General features: G+C 45.4%; 1 protein-coding gene across 5 annotated transcripts in view; it reads right to left on the reverse strand.

Moving 5' to 3' along the window:
- The window catches only part of LOC121856102 (sphingomyelin phosphodiesterase-like), a 46,992-nt gene extending 21,758 nt beyond the window's left edge, over window positions 1–25,234 (reverse strand). The window contains exons 1-4 of one of the 5 annotated variants that reach the window (XM_042351420.1): window positions 24,977–25,234; window positions 10,475–10,612; window positions 704–799; window positions 259–442 (exon numbers count right to left, since the gene is read on the reverse strand). In XM_042351420.1, coding sequence (XP_042207354.1) covers window positions 259–442; window positions 704–799; window positions 10,475–10,526 — 332 coding nt within the window. In that variant the 5' untranslated portion in view covers window positions 10,527–10,612; window positions 24,977–25,234. Of the gene's footprint in view, window positions 1–258; window positions 443–703; window positions 804–6,626; window positions 6,667–10,474; window positions 10,613–24,976 lie in introns of those variants that run through there. The other 4 variants (XM_042351423.1, XM_042351421.1, XM_042351422.1 and 1 more) reach the window with 4 other exon arrangements.
- Window positions 25,235–27,119: the final 1,885 nt, after the last annotated feature.

The following is a 27,119-nucleotide window of genomic DNA, read 5'->3' on the forward strand; positions in this document are numbered from 1 at the left end:
GTCGTAAGTCGGGGTCTAGCTGTATTTATTCATAAGTGAGTATTACTATGAGTCTATCTCACCCTGTATGCCTTTTTAAGGTCCTCATGTTTCTTAATAAAATTGCCTGACTGTCCGCCAGGAATATAGGACGTTTGGGCCATAGACGTTTGGTTTGGGACAGCGTTGTTAGGACCTAATCCAACCTAACCTACCCTAACCTAACCTAGTCCACCAGTTAGTGTTAGGTTACAGGTAATAAGATTGGGTTACACGGACCTGGAGGGATCAAACTTCTCAACTCTCTCCTTTTCCTGTTGTGTGGTGGGGATTGGGAGTACCTCCTGTGAAGTGCCATCTTCTTTCTGGATTTTGTGGGGTCCTTCTGCCACTGAATAGACACGTAGTGGGTCCAAGGGGTCGCCATCAGCACCATGGGTCAAAGTAGGATGCAAAGGGCTACCTACAGTAAATACAAAGCAAAGAGAGATAAAAGTTGGAAGAGACGATATGTAGCTTAGGATAAGTTTGGTAAACTGTACTAGGTGTTATAGGCATTATGGTATATAAATCAGTTGAATATATACAGTACAGTAAGTCAAAACTTCTGTACTTGGGCAAACACGCACACACACACATGCCTGATCTGTCTCATTAACTTACACCTGGCCTGAGATTGATTTACACTTACCTATGGTGAGGAAGTAAATCAGCATAGACATACCTGAGGCTAATGGGGCCAAGAGGAGGACGAGGAGGAGACCAAAACGTGGTGAGGTGGAGACCATAGTAGTAGTAGTAGTGCCGCTCCGGTGCCCCGCTACCTGCCGGAGACCACACACTACAGTACACTATCTGGCCACACACCCCTACACTTATACCTGCCAGAGATCACACACACTATCTGGCCACACACCCCTACACATACCTGCCGGAGATCACACACACTATCTGGCCACACACCCCTGCCCCTCACCTGCCAGAGACCATCTACTCTGGCTATGGTCTTTCACTGTCCTAAGTGACCTGACTTTGCACTATTGTGTACTATGGAGCAAGTAACTACAGTAAATTACAAGATGTTGTAACCTTTAGACTAAGGTTAAGGTATAAGTACCTCTGGCAGTATATCCCTCAAGCAGATGTGAACAAAACTAAATGTAAAGCGTGTGGCTAAACAAATAGCCACACACATGAACACTACGTCCTCGACTGTGTGAAGATAGAACCTTTTAGGGACAAGTCCAAGCACACTGTGTGTGAAATTGCACAACACTTTATCTCTAATGTCAAGATAGCTGACATATTAAGATTGTATCCACCTTTTTGCACTTAATAGCTGTATCAGTTCCCATGTATAGAACCAAACACACAATGTGCTTGAATATCTCTCACGCAAATGTGAATAACAAAGTGTGCGGCCAGACATATTGCCTCACACTCCTGTACTCACGCAGTTGGGAATAAGTTACCCTTTATGTATAGAACTAAACAAAGAATTGATTTGAAATACTCTGTAACATTTAACGCCATTATGTCCTGACCACTGGGGTTAGTTATACTGACCCTTTGTGACCTAATTATCTGTAATCCTTTTGTGCTACCGCTTACAGGAGGGGTATGGGGTGCTCAATAAACTAGTCACTGTAAGTGGCTAAATTAAATTCTGGGTGTAATGCTAGTATGTTGACCCTGGGTGTGATACTAGTATAGTGTTGACCCTGGGTGTGATACTAGTATAGTGTTGACCCTGGGTGTGATACTAGTACAGTGTTGACCCTGGGTGTGATACTAGTACAGTGTTGACCCTTGGTGTGATACTAGTATAGTGTTGACCCTGGGTGTGATACTAGTATAGTGTTGACCCTGGGTGTGATACTAGTATAGTGTTGACCCTGGGTGTGATACTAGTATAGTGTTGACCTGGGTGTGATACTAGTATAGTGTTGACCCTGGGTGTGATACTAGTATAGTGTTGACCCTGGGTGTGATGATGCTAGTATAGTGTTGACCCTGGGTGTGATACTGGTATAGTGTTGACCCTGGTGTGATACTAGTATAGTGTTGACCTGGGTGTGATACTAGTATAGTGTTGACCATTGTGATAGTATAGTGTTGACCATGGGTGTGGTACTAGTATAGTGTTGACTGGGTGTGATACTGGTATAGTGTTGACCTGGGTGGCCAGTACTAGTATAGTGTTGACCTGGGTGTGATACTAGTATAGTGTTGACCTAGGTGTGATACTGGTACAGTGTTGACCTGGGTGTGATACTGGTACAGTGTTGACCCTGGGTGTGATACTGGTACAGTGTTGACCTGGTGTGATACTAGTATAGTGTTGACCTGGGTGTGATACTGGTATAGTGTTGACCCTGGGGTGTGATACTGAAGTAGTGTTGACTGGTGTGATACTAGTATAGTGTTGACCCTGGGTGTGATGCTAGTATAGTGTTGACCCTGGGTGTGATACTAGTATGAGTGTTGACCCTGGGTGTGATACTAGTATAGTGTTGACCCTGGGTGTGATACTAGTATAGTGTTGACCCTGGGTGTGATACTAGTATAGTGTTGACCCTGCGTGTGATACTGGTATAGTGTTACAGGCCTAGATTGTGATACTAGTATAGTGTTGACCTAGGGTGTGATACTAGTACAGTGTTGACCTGGGTGTGATACTGGTATAGTGTTGACCTAGGTGTGATACTGAGTATAGTGTTGACCCTGGGTGTGATACAGTATAGTGTTGACCTGGGTGTGATACTGGCTAGTGTTGACCCTGGGTGTGATACTAGTATAGTGTTGACCCTGGGTGTGATACTGGTAGTGTTGACCTGGGTGTGATACTAGTATAGTGTTGACCCTGGGTGTGATACTAGTATAGTGTTGACCCTGGGTGTGACTCACTAATGCAGTGTTGACCTGGGTGTGACACTGAGTAGTGTTGACCTGAGTGTGATACTGGTATAGTGTTGACCTGGGTGTGATACTAGTATAGTGTTGACCCTGGGTGTGATAATAGTATAGTGTTGACCTGGGTGCGTACTAGTATAGTGTTGACCCTGGGTGTGAGTACTAGTATAGTGTTGAGCGACCCTGGGTGTGATACTGGTATAGTGTTGACCCTGGGTGTGATAACAGTATAGTGTTGACCCTGGGTGTGATACTAGTATAGTGGTGACTCGTTGTGATACTAGTATAGTGTTGACCCTGGGTGTGATACTAGTATAATTGTGACCTGGTGTGATACTAGTATAGTGTTGACCCTGGGTGTGATACTAGTATAGTGTGTTGACCTGGGTGTGATGCTAGTATAGTGTTGACCTGGGTGTGATACTAGTATAGTGTGGCCTGGGTGTGATACTAGTATAGTGTTGACCTGGGTGTGATACTAGTATAGTGTTGACCCTGGGTGTGATACTAGTATAGTGTTGACCTGGGTGTGATACTGGTAGTGTTGACCCTGGGTGTGATACTAGTATAGTGTTGACCCTGGGTGTGATACTGGTATAGTGTTGACCTGGGTGTGATACTAGTATAGTGTTGACCCTGGGTGTGATACTGGTATATTGTTGACCCTGGGTGTGATATAGTATAGTGTTGACCTGGGTGTGATACTAGTATAGTGTTGACCCTGGGTGTGATACTGGTATAGTGTTGACCCTGGGTGTGATACTAGTATAGTGTTGACCTGGGTGTGACACTAGTATAGTGTTGACCCTGGGTGTGATACTAGTATAATGTTGACCCTGGGTGTGATACTGAAGTATAGTGTTGACCTGGGTGTGATACTAGTATAGTGTTGACCCTGGGTGTGATACTGGTATAGTGTTGACCCTGAGTGTGATACTAGTATAGTGTTGACCCTGGGTGTGATACTGGTATAGTGTTGACCTGGTGTGATACTAGTATGGTATTTGACCTAGGTGTGATACTAGTATAGTGTTGACCTGGGTGTGATACTAGTATAGTGTTGACCCTGGGTGTGATGCTAGTACAGTGTTGACTGGGTGTGATACTAGTATAGTGTTGACCCTGGGTGTGATACTAGTATAGTGTGTTGACCTGGTGTGATACTAGTATAGTGTTGACCCTGGGTGTGATACTGGTATAGTGTTGACCTGGGTGTGATGCTAGTATAGTGTTGACCTGGGAGTGATACTAGTATAGTGTTGACCTGGGTGTGATACTGAATATAGTGTTGACCCTGGGTATGATACTAGTATAGTGTTTGACCCTGGGTGTGATACTAGTATAGTGTTGACCCTAGGTGTGATGCTAGTACAGTGTTGACCCTGGGTGTGATACTGGTGCAGTGTTGACCCTGGGTGTGATACTGAAGTATGTGAGTGTTGACCTGGGTGTGATGCTAGTATGTGTTGACCCTGGGTGTGATACTAGTATAGTGTTGACCCACCAGGTGTGATACTAGTATAGTGTTGACCTGGGTGTGATGCTAGTATAGTGTTGACCTGGGTGATGCTAGTATAGTGTTGACTCTAGGTGTGATACTGGTACAGTGTTGACCCTGGGTGTGATACTAGTATAGTGTTGACTGGGTGTGATGCTAGTATAGTGTGTTGACCTGGGTGTGATACTGAGTATAGTGTTGACCCTGGGTGTGATACTAGTATAGTGTTGACCCTGGGTGTGATACTAGTATAGTGTTGACCTGGGTGTGACTGGTATAGTGTTGACCCTGGGTGTGATACTGAGCATAGTGTTGACCCTGGGTGCGATACTAGTACAGTGTTGACCCTGGGTGATGAGTATGAGTGTTGACCTGGGTGTGATACTAGTATAGTGTTGACCCTGGGTGTGATACTAGTATAGTGTTGACCCTGGGTGTGATACTAGTATAGTGTTGACCCTGGGTGTGATACTGGTATAGTGTTGACCTGGTGTGATACTAGTATAGTGTTGACCTGGGTGTGATACTAGTATAGTGTTGACCTGGGTGATACTATTATAATGTTGACCCTGGGTGTGATACTAGTATAGTGTTGACCTGGGTGTGATACTAGTATAGTGTTGACCTGGGTGTGATGCTAATTATAGTGACACAGGTGTACTAGTATAGTGTTGACCCTGGGTGTGATACTGGTATAGTGTTGACCTGGGTGTGATACTGGTATAGTGTTGACCCTGGGTGTGATACTAGTATAGTGTTGACCCTGGGTGTGATACTAGTATAGTGTTGACCCTGGGTGTGATACTAGTATAGTGTTGACCCTGGGTGTGATACTAGTATAGTGTTGACCCTGGGTGTGATACTAGTATAGTGTTGACCCTGGGTGTGATACTAGTATAGTGTTGACCCTGGGTGTGATACTAGTATAGTGTTGACCCTGGGTGTGATACTAGTATAGTGTTGACCCTGGGTGTGATACTAGTATAGTGTTGACCTGGGTGTGATACTAGTATAGTGTTGACCTGGGTGTGATACTAGTATAGTGTTGACCCTGGGTGTGATACTAGTATAGTGTTGACCTGGGTGTGATACTAGTATAGTGTTGACCCTGGGTGTGATACTAGTATAGTGTTGACCCTGGGTGTGATACTAGTATAGTGTTGACCCTGGGTGTGATACTAGTACAGTGTTGACCCTGGGTGTGATACTAGTATAGTGTTGACCCTGGGTGTGATACTAGTATAGTGTTGACCCTGGGTGTGATACTCACGTAGATTAAATTAATTGCCGGAGACCACACACACTGCCTGGCCACACACACCTACACTTACACCTGCCGGAGACCACACGCACCTACACTTACACCTGCTGGAGACCACACGCACTACACACCCCTACACTTGCTGAAGACCTCACACTAGAGCAATTTATTTTTGTGGTAGTAACAGCAGGAGACAGTTGGCGATAATGATAGGTAGTGTCACTGACTGTAGGTAGGTTGGGAGCTGATAATGGAAGGTATACAGTTATCAGTATTATTGTATGTCAGCGGTAATGCTCTCTCTCTCTCTCTCTCTCTAAGTTGTGAATGTTAACTTTTCTCAGAACTGGATATGTAACTGGCTGATGTAAATGCATAAAAACGGTAATACTGGCATCAAAATTACACTGAGACTCTATCTTAACTATACATTATGTAACCATCAACTGGGGAAGACGCAATAAACACAGAGACAACCTTAGTAAACCGTAAGTCAGGACACCGTTCAGGTCAGGACTGCCAATACTGAATAAGGAAAATCCTTCCCAACGTGTCCCCGTCCTGGTATCACTTGACTCCCTGTACACCACCGCCACACCCTTGTCCAAACATTAAGTCACTCACTAAAATATAAATACCTCTTCAGGTTACGTCAGAGTTCAAGACACACAAAGTTTCTTCCAAGTCAGATGTGAGGTATATCCCGTAGTCACAGCACAGTACAACTGAGTCCCAACTTCTGGCTTTGTGGCCAGCTTGTTTTATGGGTCACATAACTTACCACAAACTTTAGGAATCACACCGAGACTCTTGTAAGATACTCACAGTTGAAGAGGCTGCCAGGTGGAAATGAAAACTATATCGTGTTTTTTTTAAGTGGGTTGGATTCCCCTGTGATAAGTCAAGTCCTTCCACGTGTCATCTAATTCATAGCCCAAATACAGTGTTAACTCCCCTACTTCTATGGCGACTCACTGTGTGACGAGAGAGAGAGTGTGTGTGTGTGAGTAAGACCAGCAAGAGACTAAGATACACTATTAGCTCACAGGCCAGACAAACACCCTTCACCACCCTCCTACCTACCCCTCCCTCCCTCCCTCCCTCCCTCCTCTCATCTTGTGATTATCAGGACAGATTGGTTGTGTCATACAGGTGGTCCACACACCCCGTCCACTGTACTGTCACTGTCAAGCCCACACCCCGTCCACTGTACTGTCACTGTCAAGCCCACTCCCCATCCACCGTACTGTCACTGTCAAGCCCACGCTCCATCCGCTTGTGTTATTAATTTTATAATGTCACACTCACACCCTCCAATGTTATTAAGTGTTATCAGTGTCACACTGTCACACTCACAAATTATGTTTCTCGTTACAGGGTGATGAAAAAACCTGCTGGAGAGGACAGGTGAGGAAGAGATGGGGAGTCAGTATGGTGAGTGTTACTAAATCGAACCAGACCTTGTGTATGTTGTTTAGTGTACACCAGACCGTGTGTATGTATAGTGTACACCAGACCTTGTGTATGTTTGGTGTACACCAGACCGTGTGTATGTATAGTGTACACCAGACCATTGTGTATGTATAGTGTACACCAGACCTTGTGTATGTTGTTTAGTGTACACCAGACCGTGTGTATGTATAGTGTACACCAGACCTTGTGTATGTTTAGTGTACACCAGACCGTGTGTATGTATAGTGTGGTGGTAGAGGTTGGCGGTGGCAGAAACTGGTGAGTGTTAGGATTACATGACAACACCAAAACTTACTACAAGTATACAAGATACTACATAAGTACGGTGAACGGACGTTTAGGTCACGGTTAAGTTAAGTTAAATTAGATTAGGCTAAATTAAGTTAGGTTAAGTTAAGAGTAGATTAAGTCCTAACTATACACTGACCCAAACAGATGGACCAACGATATCCTGAGCTCTGTAAACACGCCAAACTAGACTACTAGAATCTATTTGTGTCATTAGTGAAGCTTATGTTGCCATTCTAATGTTATTGTACACCAAGACACATATACAGTGCTGTACTTTAATGTAATATACTGTACTGTGTTGTACTGTAACCTACACTCTATCAGCTGACATTGTTCAAGGGTCGACTACCTTATCATTTGCTCCGATGACCAACATCCAGTGAACTGTGAACCACAGTATCCTCATCTGTATTGCTCCAGTCATACCACGTCCTTACGCAATCTAGTCCAGGACAGAGTGTAGATAGGAAAAATTTCCTGCAACGCTCTCCCTCTCCCCATTATCGCGCCCCCCCCTCCACCGTGTGTGTGTGTGTGTGTGTGTGTGTGTGTGTGTGTGTGTGTGTGTGTGTGTGTGTGTGTGTGTGTGTGTGTGTGTGTGTGTGTGTGTGTGTGTGTGTTGTTGTTGTTGTTGTTGTTTGTTGTTGTTGTTGTCCAAGGACCTAACCTAATCGTACCTAGTCGCACCATCTACTGATAATATATTTCATAACGATCTGTAAATTTATCATTACAGTATGGTCACCCCTCTCGTCCAGCCTCCCTAGATTTTTTTTTAGATTGACCCCGAGGGGGCTAGTTTATTGGGCACCCCCTTACATCCTGTGCAAAGTGAAGTTAAAAGCGTTTACAGTGCCCATCTGGGAAGCATGCGTCGTTCATGCTTGCCTTTATGACTCATGCATTAAGGGCGTAAAAGCCTGAAGGGTCATGGGTTTTGTCAACAAGTTACATAAAGTGACAGAATGATGAGTGTGTGGGGGGAAATTTCCCGGTACAATTTATCTGTTTATGGCAAAGCGTGGCAGGTCCCTAATAATGTCAAGTGCCAGGTCATAGCCCTAGGCATTGACAATATTGAGGGACATACCTTTTAGTGTGATGGCGTGTACGTCGGTAGTGTCGGCTTCAAGGGGAACGTCGAGATTTACAAATTACAGATTGCCCACGAGGGGGCTAGTTTATTGGGCACCCCCTTACATCCTGTGCAAGGTGAAGCACGGAAGCGTTTACAGTGCCCATCTGAGAAGCATGCGGAGTTCATGCTTGCCTTTATGACTCATGCATTAAGGGCGTAAAAGCCTGAAGGGTCATGGGTTTTGTCAGCAAGTTACATAAAGTGACAGAATGATGAGTGAAGGTTGGTACAACCAAGAGGGCAGATAACCTAACGTGACCTTAGTCGAGTGTGTAAACAAGGCCCAGCTGTTATGGTCAAGTCAACTATAATAGTAAGAAAATAACGCGGGAAGTTGGTTCATCTCCCTGACCTGTGACGGATGACTTGCCTCGTAGCGGTAACGTGTGACGCTGACGTATGACAATAATCCGTGGCGGTGAGGTGTGACGATGAATTGTACTGTAAGTGTGTGGTGAAGTGTGACTTACTGATCACCACTACGACGCATCTGACTCACTAAAGATAGGTGTGTACGTGTGTGTGTTAAGAGAGAAGTGATTCACATCTGGGGTTGACATAGCAAAATTTTGTCATCGTTGCATGTTATCTATTATCAGCTCCCTTTCAGAACTTGTAAATAACTAAAGCGCGCACACACACACCTCTGAAAGCAAATTACCTGTACTTTTCGTTCAGTACTTCATCTCATAGTACACAAAACTGCACTGCATTTATCGCACAGTATCATGTCAGTATAGATGTACTGTACTAGTGATAATAAAAGGTCAATTATCATAGCAGGACATCATTCATGTGTGAGTAACTCAGTGTATATACTGTACTGTACATCAAGGCATTGGAAAGCTACCGAAAGCCATCCATTACTTGGGTGGTGGTGGTGGTGGTTATGCGCGCTACAACATTATATTGTACCACTAATTGTTTCTTAATGTGGGATTACTGGACGAGAAACTATAGCATTTGAAACGACACGAATACGAAATATTTACCATCTGACGTAGAAAGCACGGTAAGTGTTTAACTTTAGGCTAAATATAAAGACACGTCAGCTTTTTTGTACCCACCATTATAATTATCTTAAAGCCATCCGGTCACAACTCAGAGATACGACTTTTGTTTTTTTAAGTGATAAACGTTTGACCTCCTGGCGGCCACTGGGTGAAATAAATGAGGGTAAATTCTCGTGGAAAACTTAACTTTTTGTCACTAATTGTATATATGTCTGAACCAATGAAAATTTAGAATGAGGATTTTGATGGACGAATATTGATACTTTTCCTCCTCTCTGTCTCTGTTACGGTAAAATCACTTACTTTGAGCAATAAAAAAACCGATTACCTTCTTCACTTGGACGAAACTTGAGTAACTGTCAAATGGGAGATGCATGCGGGAGTGTGCGTGGTGTGGGGTGTGGTGCGTGGCAATAGAGAAATCTCATGACCACAGCCTTGATCGTGGTTCATTTCTCCCCAAGTGATATTTCCTGCAGTGAAAGCCAAGACGGACAATTTGAAGCTTTAGTAATGGTGAGAAGCTACCCACCCCCCCCCCTCCCAGCTCCCGGCCCATTCTGTGTCATGCTGCTTCTACCACCACCACTACTTGTTCCTCTTTGTTTTCCTTATTCACCATCCTACCACTAAAATTTGTCCAGTCACTTCACACACACACACACACACACACACACACACACACACACACACACACACACACACACACACACACACACACACACACACACACACACACACACCGTACACCATCACCACCAATACCAACACTACCTACACTATCACCTACTACAGCAACACCTACCGTACACATGTTCATCATCACCATTACCTACAGCACCATTTAGCAACCATTAAAACCATCGTTCCCGAGTACAGTACCTTACAAGGAGATGTTAAATAGCTACCTGTATTGTGTGGGTGTGCACATACTGTTCCCTGCCACGCTTCTCTGGTCATAAGAGCCACCACGCCATTGGTCACGCCCGCAGTGTACCTCGCTCCTCGACCAATAACAGTGAAGCCTAGTGAAGATGACGGCTCTTCTGAAATATAAACAACATATTAAATGACCTCACATAGACCACATTATGAGGAAGATTATGAGTATTACAAAGTAACTACAGTCAAGACGTTACATTATGAGGGATTCTGAAGCCATAATTCTCTGATAATTATCACAATATATGAGGAGGGTTGAGGTGTCACAAGTGTGGGGGCTCTGATGTCAAACTATATGAAACTCGTGACCCCCCAAAGGCATGACTCATGATGTCACAGTATGATGTCAACATTTCGACGTCAAAGATAAAGGGTTAGATAAAAAGTCCATGACGTCACCGTGTAAAATTACGTAAAGGTTAATTAAGTAGCACATGGGAGGTACAAGAGAGAGGATGGAGGAGGAATAGGAAATGTAGAAGAAGAAGAAATGATGGAAAACAACAACTCCAAGAAAACAATAAGGAGACGAAAGTAGATGAAGCGAGGGTGCTTTGTGAGAGGCGTCAACTTTAGAAGAGTGAAAGCAATAATAACTACCGCCCCAGCCCTTCCCCCCTCCCTCCTCCCACAAGCCGTTTCTCCTCCCCTCCCCAGGCTATTTCTCCTCCCCCTCCCCTCCCCCAAGCTATTTCTCCTCCCCCTTCCCTCCCCCAGGCTATTTCTCCTCCCCCTCCCCTCCCCAAGCTGTTCTCCTCCCCTTCCTCCCCAGGCTATTTCTCCTCCCCTCCCTCCCCCAGGCCTGTTTCTCCTCCCCTCCCCTCCCCCAAGCTATTCCCCTCCTCTCCCCAGGCTATTTCTCCTCCCCTTCCCCTCCCCCAGGCTATTTCTCCTCCCCTCCCCTCCCCAGGCTAGGCTATTTCTCCTCCCCTTCCCTCCTATTTCTCCTTCCTCTCCCCAGAGCTAGGCCTATTTCTCCTCCTCCTCTTCTCCTTCATTTCTGCCCAGGCAATTTCTCTCTTCCCTCCCCTTTCCTATCCCTCTTCTCCCCTGCCATCTCTCTCTCTCTCTCCCTTCCCCCTCTCTCTCCCCACCCTAACGTGCTCAGTCTGTCGTATGTAGGTAACTGGGTGAAGAGCGTGTGTGGGGGGGGGGGGGTCCATTATACATCACCACTACTACCACTTACCACCACTGACGTCACCACCACAAGCGTAGAACCTTCACTCAAATATACATGGAGAAATATTTAAATAATGCTGTAGATTTAAGACCTTTGGCGTCACTAGAGAGGATCACCCTGTGGCAGATACCAAACACAGCTCTTCTTTTAGCTTTACGAGGGGGTGATAGAGGCTCCTGCTTTAAGCTGTGGAAGCTGGTGATCTGTTGTATACAGTATGTCTATGTATTAACAACTTCCGGTATACATATTTGTCTGATATAGTATGAGTAACTGTATTGTTAGGTAGGGAGAGAGGCGAGGTGAAGAGGGAGGGATGAGGAACGAACGAGAGAGGCAAAAGGGAGGGAGGGAAGGAGGGACAGTACATCATGTCGCCTCTCCTCCTGAACCACGAACCCCAAGATTCAGATTCGTGAACCCGAAGCAGTGGAGACTATTGCATTATTCTGTCCATAAATGTTTGGGATTCAAATAATTCTTCAGTCTTATTACTCAGTGAACTTAATGTTTGTTTGTTGTGAGTAATGATAAGTTTAGACGTTGTTGTGACAGCAGTGATAACTAAAAGTACCTCAATAACACTCAGATAACGTTAAGTGGATCACCTCAGGAATCTCCATAACAATTTTATTACACATAAAGATTAGACTCTTAACGGGACCTCCATCCCCCCCCCTCCCATACTGCATAACTGAAACCCAAGAGTGTGTATAACTCATAAACAGAAAATGTAAACACACACACACACACACACACACACCTCGGAGGTCAGTAGACGTCACCAGGAGTGGTTGGTTGTGTTCTTTAAGAGCCAGACTGCTGTGGTAATGTTGGCAGCGAGGAACTTACAGGTGTGGTGGTGATAATTACCGTACTTCCCCCTCTACTACACTGTACTTCCCCCTTCGCCGTATCCTATCTCCCCCTCCTGTACACCACCCTCTTCTCCCCCCTCCACCACCTACACCCACCCCCTCCCCTCCACCCCCTCCACCCTCCACACCCCACCTCCTCTCACCACCCTCTCTCCTCCACCACTCCCTGCCCCTCTCCCCTCCTTGCCTACCCCACCCCCCCCTCCACCCACCACACACACCTCTTCTCCCCTCCCCCACCCACCCCTGCCCCACCCCTCCCCCTACACCCACTACACCCCCCCACCCCTCTCCCCTTCTCTCCCACCACCCCCCACCCCTCTCCCTCACTCACCCCACCTCTTCCTCCACCCCTACACCCCTCCCCTCCCCTCCCCCACCTCTTCTCCACCACTACCCCCCCCCTCTCCCCTCCCCTACACCCACCTCCTCTCCCATCCACCACTACACCCCCCCTCTCCCCTCCCACCACTACCACCCTCCCCCTCCCACACTACACATCCCCTCTCCCCTCCCCACCCCACACCACCTCCCCCTCCACCCCTACATCCCTCTCCCCCACCCCCTCCCCCTCCCACCCCACTACCCCCTCTCCCCCCTCCCCCACTACACCCCTACACTCCCACCCCTCACACCTCTCCCCCCCTCACCCCTCTCCCCTCCACCCCTACACCCCCCTCTCCCTCTCCCACACCCATTACACCCCACCTCTCCCCTCCCCCACCTCCTCTCTCCCACCCCACCTCCTCTCCCCTCCCCTCTCCCCCCTCCACCACCTACCTCCCCCTCTCCCCCTCACCCACCTACCACCCCCTCCCCCTCACCACCCCTCTCCCCTCCCACCCCCCCTCCCTCCCACCTCCCACCCCTCCTCCCCCTCCACCCCTCTCCCCTCCACCCCTCCACCTCTCTCCCCACCCCACCCCTCTCCCCTCCCACCACACCCCTCCTCTCCCCCCTCCCCCCACACCCTCCTCCCCCTCCCACCCTACACACCCTCCTCTCCCTCCTGTCCACCACCCCTCCCCCTCCCCTCCCCCTGCCTCTCCCCTCCACCTACACCCCTCCTCTCCCCTTCCACCCACCTCCTCTCCCCCTCCACCCTCTCCCCCTCCTCCACCCCACCTCCTCTCTCCACCACTACCTCCTCTCCCCTCCACCACACCACCTCCTCTCCCCTCCTGTCCCACCCCTCCCCCTCCCACTACACCCACCCTCCTCTCCCCTCCACCCACACACACCTCCTCCCTCCCCCTACACCACCTCACCTCTCCCCTCCCCCACACACCTCTCCCCTCTACACCCCACCTCCCCCTCCCCTCCCCCACTCACCCCACCCCTCCACACCCCCTCCTCCCCTCTCCCCCTCCCCACTACACCCCCTCTCCCCTCCCCCACCCCACCACCTACACCCACCACTCTCCCCCTCCCCCTCCACCCCTCCTCTCCCCTCCCCACCCCTCCTGTCCCCTCACCCCTACCCCATCTCCCTCTCCCCTCCCACCCACTACACCCTCTGCCTCCTCCCCTCACTACACACCTCCTCTCCCTCTCTCCCCTCTCCCCACCCACACACCTCCTCCCCCTTCCCACCACTACCCCCCTTCTCCCCTCCACCCTACACCCCTCTCTCCCCTCTTCCCCCACACCCCACCTCCTCCCCCTCCCACCCCTACACCCCGCCTCCCCTCTCCCCTCCCACCCTACCCCCACCTCCTCTCCCCACCCCTCCCTACCTCCCCCACCTCCCTCTCCCCTCTCCACCCCACCTCCTCTTTCCCCCCTCCCACCCCTACACCTCTCTCCCCCTCCCACCTACACCCCTCCTCTCCCCTCCACCCACTACACCCCACCCCTCTCCCCTCCACCTACCTCCCTCACCCCTACACCACCTCTCCCCACCCCACTACCACCTTCTCTCCCCCACCACTTAACCAGGCCCACAATTGTGGTTTCAGGCAACACGATCTTAACTAACTGGATGTTGCCTTTTCCACCGACACGATAAAGCGGTTAGGTTAGGTTAGGCTACACATCTATTAAAAAAAACTACCATAACTGTGTTGACGTTTAGAGTAATATTTAGCAAGAGGTTTGGTGTGTCGTTAAGTGATGGTAAGGTGGGGAGGATACCTGGACTGATTCACTGACAGGTGACTCATTAAGACATGCGCCAAGCCCACCCACCTGCTGCACATCCATACCTCACTTCCACAAAACCTATTCCTATAAATACATAGCTAACATAAACGGGATCACATTTTTGTTTTTACGGGGATTAGCCCACCCGGGCACAGGTCACTGACCCACATCAGAGCCTGGGAGGCGAAAATGTAATAATTATTCATAGTAAATAAAATTTATTATAAAAATTAAAATAAAATAATAATGATAACAATAATAATAATAACACCGTAATAATAATAATAATAAAGAACTATAAAGAAAAACAAAATAAAAATAGTGAGAAACACTATAATTACATATGTTGCGTTGTCAAGTAAGAGAAACACTTGAAACCCTGCAATTGTTTGTAAATGAGGTAGAAAGACAGATGAGCAACCTGGGATTTGGTCACAATTTTCGTGATGCCATATGGCAGCAGGGTCTACCATTAGACAACACATTATGCTTCCAATATCTTCCCAGGCGGCAGTACCTCCCTGTTTGGTAGCTGCCTCGTACCTACTACATGAAGATTAAATCCCAAAATTATTTAACCTGATGATTAAACTTAACGATAGCCTAACCTAACCTAGCGTTAATGTCTAATCAATTGAAATAAGCTAGGGTGTCCAATCTTCAGGTGAAATAAGCTAGGGTGTTCAATCTTCAGGTGAAATAAGCTAGGGTGTCCAATCTTCAGGTGAAATAAGCTAGGGTGTCCAATCTTCAGGTGAAATAAGCTAGGGTGTCTAATCTTCATGTGAAATAGGGTGTCTAATCTTTAGGTGGAATAAGTTAAGTTACAGTGTGTGGTGTAGGTCGGGGTAACAAACTCCGTCAGTGAGTCAGTTAGTGGTGAGTAAAGTAACTTAAAAAGCATTTGCATCTGGAGTATATATTCATAACAGGAAGACTTGAATAAGTGTTTTAACATACGTACATGCAAGTGTAAACCTGTACAGACACAGTATACGTGTGTGTGTGTGTGTGTGTGTGTGTGTGTGTGTGTGTGTGTGTGTGTGATGAAGGAAGTGAATATTGCCTTCAGTCGTCCACGATACATACGAGTCAGAGCTCACCTGAAGGCCGCCACACAGTGAGAGTCCACATCAGTTCAATAACCCCTTTACCTTTGACCGGCTGCAGGTCCACTCCCGCTCGCTGCCTTACTCCTAATTGGCCCCAACCAACCCAACCCAACCCAACCAACCCAACCCTACAAATGTAAAATACTTAGTCTAGGAGATGTAAACAGAGAAACCAGATACCAGATGAACAGCGATGTTATAGAGAAATCCGACTGCGAGAAAGATTTAGGAGTAATGATAAGTTGGAATCTTAAGCCAAGTAAACAATATGTATTTTCTCGAAACAAGGCTAATAAAGTAATTGGGTTCATACATAGGAGTGTTAGTTACAAGACTAGCGAGGTCATCCTAAAACTGTATCTTGCGCGTGTGAGACCACACCTGGATTACGCAGTTCAGTTCTGGTCACCGTATTACAGAATGGTTATAGAATCCTTGGAAAGAATTCAGAGGAGAATGAAAAGACTAATCATGGGCATTAGGAACCTCGAGTACAGAGACAGGTTAAAGCATTTTAATTTGCACTCCCTCGAAAGACGTAAAGTGAGGGACGATATGATAGAGGTGTATAAATGGAAGTCAGGGCTAAACAAAGGGGACATTACAAAGGTACTCAAACTATCCAACCAGGAGTTAACTCGTAACAATGGTTTTAAATTAGACAAATTTAGATTTAGGCGCGAAATAGGTAAACACTGGTTTAGAAATAGAGTAGTGGACGAGTGGAACAAGTTACCAAACATCATCATTAACTCGAATACGCTGGATAGCTTTAAACATAGGTTTGGTGGATATATAAGCAATAGGGGTTGGGTGTAAATGGGACTGCCCAGTATGAGCCAATAGGCCCGCTGCAGTTTCCTCCATTCTTATGTTCTTAAGTACCCTTCCCAACCCAACCCAACCCAACCTACTGGGAATGGGCTACGTTAGGAATGTGGTTCGGTAAGACTGGGCCTCAATGTCAGACTCGACTGGAGACTATCAGGACAAAGCCTGTCTAACCAGTCGTCCTTTTAACCCATCTCCACTTGTTTAACGGGTCTCCAGCCACGACCCTCACGTCTAACTTGAAGACTTAACGCTTGAGCACTAACCAACGCTCATATAAACATAACAAATCCAGCACAGTTATCCCCACCATGTGATGTAATTGTAATTTGTATCAAGATGTAAGTTGAGGTTATATTCGTGGTTGACAACACAAGAGTGACCCAGATCTAACTTATATAGGCCAGCTGTAGTCACTATTATCAGTGACAGTTGCGTCAAGTCATTGCATGCATTGAATTACCTACGTGTTTGCAAGTATACATACATACATACATACATACATACATACATACATACATACATACATACATACATACATATTTGTTATACCAAATACCACAACCCCTTCATATGTTTCACACAAGAATTTCTTTACCGGGTCTACACAACATCGCTGAAACTGTAAATGATATATAGTAACTACCATAAGGTGAAGCATCACAAATTGACACACAACCCATTAAGTCACCATAGATCACAGTTCATTTTACACATTGACCTTGATGTTACAGGTCTGTCGATACGATCACGAGGTGTAAAGTAAACGTTGCTCACCTTGACGGCAACATCGGGTCATTCACCCACCGAGCTACTGTCATCACCAAATCTCTCATACCGCGTTCCTTCCTATCCCAATCATACGCAAATCTCTCATACCGAGTTCCTTCCCATCACAATCATACGCAAATCTCTCATACCGCGTTCCTTCCTATCCCAATCATACGCAAATCTCTCATACCGCGTTCCTTCCAATCATCATACGCAAATCATACCGCAAATCTCTCATACCGCGTTCCTTCCTATCCCAATCATACGCAAATCTCTCATACCGCGTTCCTTCCCATCACAATCATAAGCAAATCTCTCATACCGCGTTCCTTCCCATCACAATCATAAGCAAATCTCTCATACCGCGTTCCTTCCCATCACAATCATACGCAAATCTCTCATACCGCGTTCCTTCCCATCACAATCATACGCAAATCTCTCATACCGCGTTCCTTCCCATCACAATCATACGTAAATCTCTCATACCACCAAACTGAAATATGAAAAATAAATAGAACTGGTGAGGCATTCCGAGAAATAATTTTTTTCTTACAGAAAGGTTGTAAAGTTGGTGATGTTGGTAACATTTGGTACTAAAGGATGGAAATCGTTCGTTGAAGCTCATACGCTCCTCGTCTCTACTGCACCTAAGTAGTAGTAGTAGTAGTAGTATAAGATAAAATATTATGAACAGTAGCAATAATAACTGTATAACTGATTGTTATTCGTATATTGAACACACACACACACACACACACACACACACACACACACACACAATAGTCATTCCATCACTTTGTCATGGGAAAAGGAGATAAATTATGATAATAGGTATAGAATCATGGCAGTAAGAAAGTAACTGGAGGCAGGGAAGTACTTAAGGCACCAAGGAAGTGTCAGGTACACCCAGGCTCCACACGCACCCTTCGAGTCACTGCCTGAAGAAAGTCTCGGCAGAGGGAGCACACTCATGCTGTTCAGAAAAGCCGCGTGGGAAAGTTGTGGACATTTAAGACATTTAGTTGTTGGTGTTTAAAAGTAGAAAGTTGGGTGCACACACACACACACACACACACACACACACACACACACACACACACACACACACACACACACACACACACACACACATCTATCCTACATTAACCCAACCCAGCTTAAAACTAACCTAGGTTCATCTATCCCTATTAATCTAAACTAATTTAACCTAATTAATCTAAATTAATCACAGTTGACACAAGGTATTCAGAGCTAACATAAACTTAACCCAAATTACTGTAGCATAGTCTAAACTAATCCATTCTAATCTAACTTAACAATAACCTAACCATAACCGAAACTAATCCATTCTAACCTAACTTAACACTAATCTAACCATAACCGAAACTAATCCATTCTAACCTAACTTAACACTAACCTAACCATAACCGAAACTAATCCATTCTAACCTAACTTAACACTAACCTAACCATAACCGAAACTAATCCATTCTAACCTAACTTAACACTAACCTAACCATAACCGAAACTAATCCATTCTAACCTAACTTAACACTAACCTAACCATAACCGAAACTAATCCATTTCAACTAACTTAACACTAACCAACCATAACCCGAAACTAACCATTCTAACAACTTAACACTAACCTAACTAACCTATAAACCGAAACTAATCCATTCTAACCTAACTTAACACTAACCTAACCATAACCGAAACTAATCCATTCTAACCTAACTTAACACTAACCTAACCATAACCGAAACTAATCCATTCTAACCTAACTTAACACTAACCTAACCATAACCGAAACTAATCCATTCTAACCTAACTTAACCTATCCCACACTGTCGTAAGATGATCTGAGTTAAGACTGAATAGACTAACACACACCCGGACATGATGTCATCCTCGTACAGTATAGTGACGCACATACGGGACACACTCGAGCCTAAATGTCAAGTTTTATAAGTAAACACAACCAACTGCGCACTGTAGCGACACTATCACTTGAGGAGCGCTTACTACTTTTGTGAAGATGGAAAATATACGGTAGCTCTAGGCGGAGAGTTGTGCAAGACAATTATATAGAAAGTGACAGGAAAGTGCTGTCATCAAGCAGGATCCCTCCACTACACTCCACCAAGTCACCTTCCCAGTTCCCACCCACTCACCTTCCCAGCTCCCACTCACACTCATCCTTTCCCTCCACCCACTCACCTTCCCAGCTCCCACTCACACTCATCCTTTCCCTCCACCCACTCACCTTCCCAGCTCCCACTCACACTCATCCTTTCCCTCCACCCACTCACCTTCCCAGCTCCTACTCACACTCATCCTCTTCCTCCACCCACTCACCTTCTCAGTTCCCACCGAGAGAGGGAGGGGAGGAGGCAAGACACAGCTGGAGGGAGGCCGAGGGAGGGAGGGAGGGGAGGAGGCAAGACACAGCTGGAGGGAGGCCGAGGGAGGGAGGGGAGGAGGCAACACAGCTGGAGGGAGGTCGAGGGAGGGGGAGGGGCGGTTAACGGGACGCACCACACGACCGCTACAACAACGAATCCAAATATGACTCCTCCACCGCCGCCCTATAATGATAGTGATAATAAAACAGTTCATTTAGCCACAAGAATATATAGAGTGGATAATATTAACGATGTTGACACGGCTGAGCCTCTTAGCTGGCGAAGAGGCTCAGCCGTGCCAACATTTTTATCGTAATTCCCAACACACACACACACACAACTAAAGAATAATAACTCCTTAATGACGAAAATAACGAAAAGTGTAGCCAAGGGAGAGGGTGATTTGTTGTTTACGTTAGAGAGGTCAAGATTTTGTTGAGGTAGTCCGACACGGGCCTTTGCCTGTAGGCGGCCCGAAGATGGCACCCGCCAGGACCCACTTAGCTAATACACACCCAGTAGGAGGCTGGTTGGGGGAGGGGGTAGCAGACCAATGGCACGCCGTCAAAAAAATGGTACTGTGAACACCCTCCTTCACTCTCGAACACTCATATAATCGCACAGATTTATATCACAAGTTCTATGGCTTACCACCCTAGCGCTCCTTAGGGGGGTGGCAGGGTTAGGTGGGGTGGTTAATCTTAAGGTGAAATAAGCTGGGGTGTCTAATTTACAGGTGATTACTTCCGTACCTAGCAATTTAGATGACCACTCACACTGTTCCCACTCTGAAGGGGGATTTACTGTAGGCTACCCGGGTCTAATACACAGAATCTATATTTTTTACGCATCACCTCATAATTAGCCACCATAACATTGACCTAAATTAAACTTACACTAACTTAACTTAACCAAGCCAGATAGGATAGGTGGGACCCAGATACGAGCTAGATGGGAGTCAGGTAGAGCGGGGTTAATGACCGAGGAAGGGGGAGGAGCCTGCTGGGGTGTGGGATAGTGGGGTACAGGAGTAAGCTGGGTGTGTGTAGGTCCTACCTACAGGGTGATGTGATGCGTTTAGTGTAGTAGCATAATGTTAGCATGAGGTGCATGCTACGCGTGTATCCTCTCGCTTGCTGCAGCCGCTGGCTAACCTTTACGGTGAAAAGGTAAGCAGTGTGTGTAAGTCTTCCCCTGTCAGCCACTCCTTCACCAACACTCATATTATGCCTCTTCGTGGCCGACACACGGTAACTAAGTCTTGCGCTTTGGGGCCAAATAGTAGGGAATCTCGGAGCAGCAATGGGCCCAAGAAGTACGGCGTGCAGGCCCACCGGCGTGTGGACATGCCCCGGCGCCTCCTAACCATTGCCCCACTGCCTTGTGGGTCAGTGCTAGTCGTCTTGGGTTTCCCCCGTATCACAGGAATCACACTACTTACAGTCAAGATAATAGTGTTGGGTTGAGCGCAACTTCTTTGCCGCCCTAATATCCAATTTTGTGCAGGTTCTCTTTTGGGAGACTTCAGTTGCGTCGAGGATTGGACTCTACAGCCATCGTAGGACTCACCAATAAATCAGAAGATGTCGTCGTCGTCGTTGGACACGATGGACTACCATAAGCAGTACAAGTAAGTGCGTGTGAGGCTGGCAGACAGTATTTGCAGGTGGACAAGTTTTTGTGAGCATGAAGGTTGAGGCGAGGTGCATTGAGAGTGTCACGGTGAGTGGTTCATACTCTCTCTCTCTCTCTCTCTCTATATATATATATATATATATATATATATATATATATATATATATATATATATATATATATATATATATATATATACACACACATATATATCACACATCAAAAAATTATACATATACCATTAACCGCAGTAATATTAAGGATTATATAACTTTAATGGTGCAACATTATTTCTTTGTACCTTTATAACAGCCTCCATACAGTATACTGTACACCATCATTTTGCCCCGAGTAAGGTTAACACCCAGCTACTGATCAAGGTTAGGCCTGTTATCCATCCCTCTTACACACACTCACCCACACACGCACGCACGAACGATAAGTCATTGAACTATAGTATCATGTTTGTAATAGATCGTGGACAATATTTTACTTTTTTCTAATAATGATGGTAATAATAACACCGTACTTATATAGTTATTATTAAACAGGACGAGGTTACCTTTGGGAGATTCTCAAGCTGAATCTTGTCTCCGACGTTAGTGTTAAGTAAATTAATCTTTAAGGTAAAGTCTCAGTTTAAGTTATAATTTTGCTCGTAATTCTTGCTTAAATCAAGAAGTTAAAAACATTCTCAACTTGTGTCATGCCAAAAAATATAAATCGTATTTTTTTCTGTTGCCTTCAAGCTATTTATTCAGTTTTAAGTGTAGGTCAACAAGTACAACCAAGAAGCTGTCTTGGAGTGCGTTAAGCTATCGTGGAGTGCGTTAAGCTATCGTGGAGTGCGTTAAGCTATCGTGGAGTGCGTTAAGCTGCCGTGGGTGCGTTAAGCTTGTCTTGGGGGTGCGTTAAGTTATCGTGGAGTGTTAAGCTGTCGTGTGGGTGTGTTAAGCTGTTGTGGGGTGCTTTAAGACTGTCGTGGGGGGTGCGTTAAGCTGTCGTGGGGTGCGTTAAACTGTCGCGGGGGTGCGTTAAGCTGTTGTGGGGTGCGTTAGGACTATCTTGGGGGTCCGTTAGGTTGCGCTCGAAATTGTTCCCTCGGGCGGGGAAAAAAACAAAAAAATTTAGTCAGGTCTGGAAAGGCTGACAAAAAGTTACCCAAAATTTCTCTCTCGTACCATGTTGCTTGAGGTGGGTGAACACATCACTTGCCCCCTCCTCCTAAGGCTCCATGGATTCCCACCCAGGGTAGAGCTAATCCCATTTAGTCTACTCCAGTTGTGGAGACGTACAGTGCAGTGGTCTACAAACAGTTTATTGTAATATACGAGTACGTTGTGTCGTGTAAGACATAGTTGTATCAAATCCAGATGATGAATAAAATTTACGAAATAAGGTCAGTTTGTATTTTTTTTCTGGAAGTGACTCAGTGTGGTAGTATTGGTGGTTGTGTGAGGCAAGTTTCCTCTGGCTAGTAGGCAAGGCGAAGCATCTCACTCCTGGGGAAACTCCACGGGAGACATCTGCGACCACATTATAATCACCCGGGGGAAACTTTTTAAAAAGTAGCACAGGTGAAGAAGTTTTAGATTGTGCCCGTAACAGTAGCACCAGTTGTCCTTGACTCCTACTTGTTTTTAATCAAATTTAGGCAATGGTTGGAACACATAAAGTGACCATTACGTAAGCAGACATTTCAGAACACTAAGCACACAGAGGTAAAATAATACAAAGGGTAAACTCAAAGAAAAGAAGAAAAAAAAAAGACATTTGACAGCCACCTGAAAGTTGCCACTAAAGTTTGAGTAAAATGATTTTTATTTAAACGAATTACTATACATAAAATATAGCAAAAGGCGCCATGAATACTTAAACAATATCACGTTAATATTCAAAACCCGAGACTAATACGACGCTCCAACACCATAAATATCGCTTTACCCTGGGTACTTTTGTGTGCCTTAATCCAGCTAACGAATTTAGATTAGATTAAACCAATTTCGATAGACAGACAAATGTATATTAGAGCTCGAGTAATGTTTAACCCAGACACCAGGCACTCACTAGTCATCCACTTGGAAGGAGCCGAACTTGTAGTAGTACTCTTAAGACATTTCCTATCTGTGTGCCGCCACTTTCACATTCCACAACAACGTCAAATGAGAGTGTTGGAAAACTGAGTTTCTCCGTACCAAGTGTTCCGAGCACTGTGTAATTCCCACCTCACTAACTGTACACGTCGAAATACCACAAAGAAAAAAAATGACAACTATTATACTGTGACTCTACTTACACTTATGGTCCTGATCACAATGGGGCTTTCCCTTACCGGTAATTTGCACCATGGTCATTTAATAGTGTAGTGTACACGTGAGTTGTGCCACTCAAGAGAGCTCAGGCTCAGCCATGTCAATATTTGTGTAGGCTACTGAGATAATCGAGGTCAGGACAAAAGCCTCCTGGGTGCTGATCACTAGTCCGCTCGCCATAATGTACAGTGTTAAACGAAATACTCTATACTTACACTATTCTATGTAATTTACCCAACATAGGAGGGAATGATATAAAGGTGATAATTCAATCTCCTGTGTTTATTAACGTCACCATTGTGGATGTTATTTTAATACTTTAGCTTTTATGGTTCTTCATTATACAGTATATAAATTTAAGAGGAAAATTAAATTTAAGAACTTTTGAGATTCATAAAGGAATGTACTTAACTCCATGAGTCCGATGACTCAACCTCATGAGTATAATTAGTTTGTTGACTACAAAGACTTAACCCCTTGAGTATGATGATTTTATTAACCCCTTTTGCACAATGACAACCCATTGAGTACAGTGATTTAACTCCTTGAGTACAGTCATCTTACTTGGCAAATATATCATCGTACTCAAAGCGGTTAACTAGGGCGTCAGGCAAATTAATATTGTTATTTTTAGGCTTAGGTTAAAACACCTTCATTTACGCGAAAAAAATTACCCCCAAAAGACGCCAGATTCGCCGTCATATTTTCCTTACACCCCAACGTGTTCCTTGTTCCTGGGAAGTGAGTGCCCCGTTAGACCAGGTCAGCCCACCGTCACACCGGTTATGAAGCAGGGAAACAAAAACAATGTTAAAAATCTATCACGAACACAGCCGGGGAGACGTAAATTACTAATACTTTCTGGGCGGCATAAACCAGCCAAGCCTAAATACTTTCAGCTCATAAAATCTACACCTAAAATCGTAAGGTTTTATACTTGGGTTTGGCCTTGGGTCTTCTGCATTAATAAAAAATAAAAGTCCTGTTCTTCGTTTATCTCTTTGCACGAGAAATCTTGTGTTTTAGGACAAACTTATAGCTGTACTTTAAGATGGATTCCTGGCGTTCATTAATCTCAATTGCAAATATTGTTTTTTTTCTTCAGATTCCTCAACGCCTTGACAGTTTTTGTATAACCTAGTGAATATATGATAAGTGCACACGTATAGTTAATCAAGTAATAGAATATTATTTACCAACCATTCAACGCTGAGCTACGGCAACTGCGACCTTGTGTCACCCCGCAGTGGAGCTGTTAATCCAGTATTTTCCTCGTTGTCACTAACACAATTCTAAACCACGTCGATCCTGCACTCAGCACTAGTTCATTTAATATACGAATGGGCTGTTGTGTGCACTAGACGATAATATAAATAAGTGGAAAGCGCACAGTCAGTTTCCTCAGCAGCACGAGCTAGACATCCTCCCCACCCAGCGTTGCGGTCCAAACTGCGTCTCGGAGCTTGTTTCTGTGAAATTACTCCCGGGACGTCCCGTCCGCATCCGAAACCTTGTGTAAGACTACAATACCTTTTTGCGTTACTTTGCTTTGTATTCTCTTCGCCAACCATCGGCATGTTAGCCGCTCTGGCGGTCGGTCGGTCACGCCTCTGTTACGCACTGTTGGCAGGTACTGAGCATGTACTGGCTCTGTTGCACACTGTTGGCAAGTACTGAGCATGTATTGGCTCTGTTGCACACTGTTGGCAAGTACTGAGCATGTACTGCCTCTGTTGCACACTGTTGGCAAGTATTGAGCATGTACTGGCTCTGTTGCACACTGTTTGCAAGTACTAAGCATGTATGGGCTCTGTTGCACACTGTTTGCAAGTACTGAGCATGCATGTACTGGCTCTGTTGGCCTGTACTACTGGGCATTATACTGGCTCTATTGGCAAGTACTGGGCATGTACTTTTTTTTACGTTTACTGGCTCTGCTGGCAAGTACCGGGGACATACTGGCTCTCTGTTGGCAAGTTGTGGGCATGTATTGGCTCTATGCTGCACACTTGGCAAGTACCGGGTATGTACTGGCCCTGTTGCACACCGTTGGCAAGTATTATTCATGTACTGGCTCTTTGTTACACAATGTTGGCAAGTATTAGACATGTACTGGCTCTGTTGCACACTGTTGGCAAGTATTATGCATGTACTGGCTGTCTGTTACACTCTGTTGACAAATACTGGGCATGTACTGGCTCTCTGTTACACAATGTTGGCAAGTATTAGACATGTACTGTTGCACACTGTTGGCAAGTATTATGCATGTACTGGCTGTCTGTTACACTCTGTTGACAAATACTGGCATGTACTGGCTCTTTGTTACACAATGTTGGCAAGTATTAGACATGTACTGGCTCTGTTGCACACTGTTGGCAAGTATTATGCATGTACTGGCTGTCTGTTACACTCTGTTGACAAATACTGGGCATGTACTGGCTCTCTGTTACACAATGTTGGCAAGTATTAGACATGTACTGGTTCTCTGTTGGCAAGTACTGGGCATATACTAGCTCTCTGTTGGCAAGTACTGAGCATGTACTGGCTCTGTTGGCAAGTACTGAGCATGTACTGGCTCTGTTGGCAAGTACTGAGCATGTACTGTCTCTGTTGGCAAGTACTGAGCATGTACTGGCTCTGTTGGCAAGTACTGAGCATGTACTGGCTCTGTTGCACACTGTTGGCAAATACTGAGCATGTACCGGCTCTCTGTTGGCAAATACTGGGTATATATTGGTTCTCTGTTGGTAAGTACTTGCAGGTGACCCTTGGCAATAATTTCATTGTCCTTATTTTTATAGGCGTTCTATAGGATTTTGAAAGGCTAAAAAAATTAGGAAAGTTTTTAAATGCCTCTCGGAACCTTGAAAGTTTGAGAAAAGTTTATTCTTTTGAGGGGGTTTCATCTGTTGATTAAGCACCTTTACATTAATCTAACCTAACATAACCTAATATAACTTAACCTAACTTAACCTAACTTAACCTAACCTAATCTGCCCTCAATAAGCTTGGGGGGGGGGGTGCTAAATCTTCACACAGTCTCCTAAATATTAACTTGCACCATAGGATGTGGAAACACGCGAGGAGGGAGGAACGCCAGCCATCGTAGAATCCATCCGTGCTGGTCTGGTTATGCAGCTCAAGAACGCCATCAGTCCCGACTACATAGCTGCTCGCAATACACATCTCTCCAGGTACTTCTGAACACTGCTGTACATTTATTTATATACGGTAATGTAATTGAGGTATGAGTACTGTCTGGGTGTGAGGTTTTGGTTATGAGAGACTGGATGTGAGAGACTGTGGTGTGAGAGAAATGATGTGTTGGATGTGAGAGACTGGT

The sequence above is a fragment of the Homarus americanus genome, unplaced genomic scaffold (genome assembly GCF_018991925.1).
Source record: "Homarus americanus isolate GMGI-L3 unplaced genomic scaffold, GMGI_Hamer_2.0 scaffold11628, whole genome shotgun sequence".
NCBI lineage: Eukaryota > Metazoa > Arthropoda > Malacostraca > Decapoda > Nephropidae > Homarus > Homarus americanus.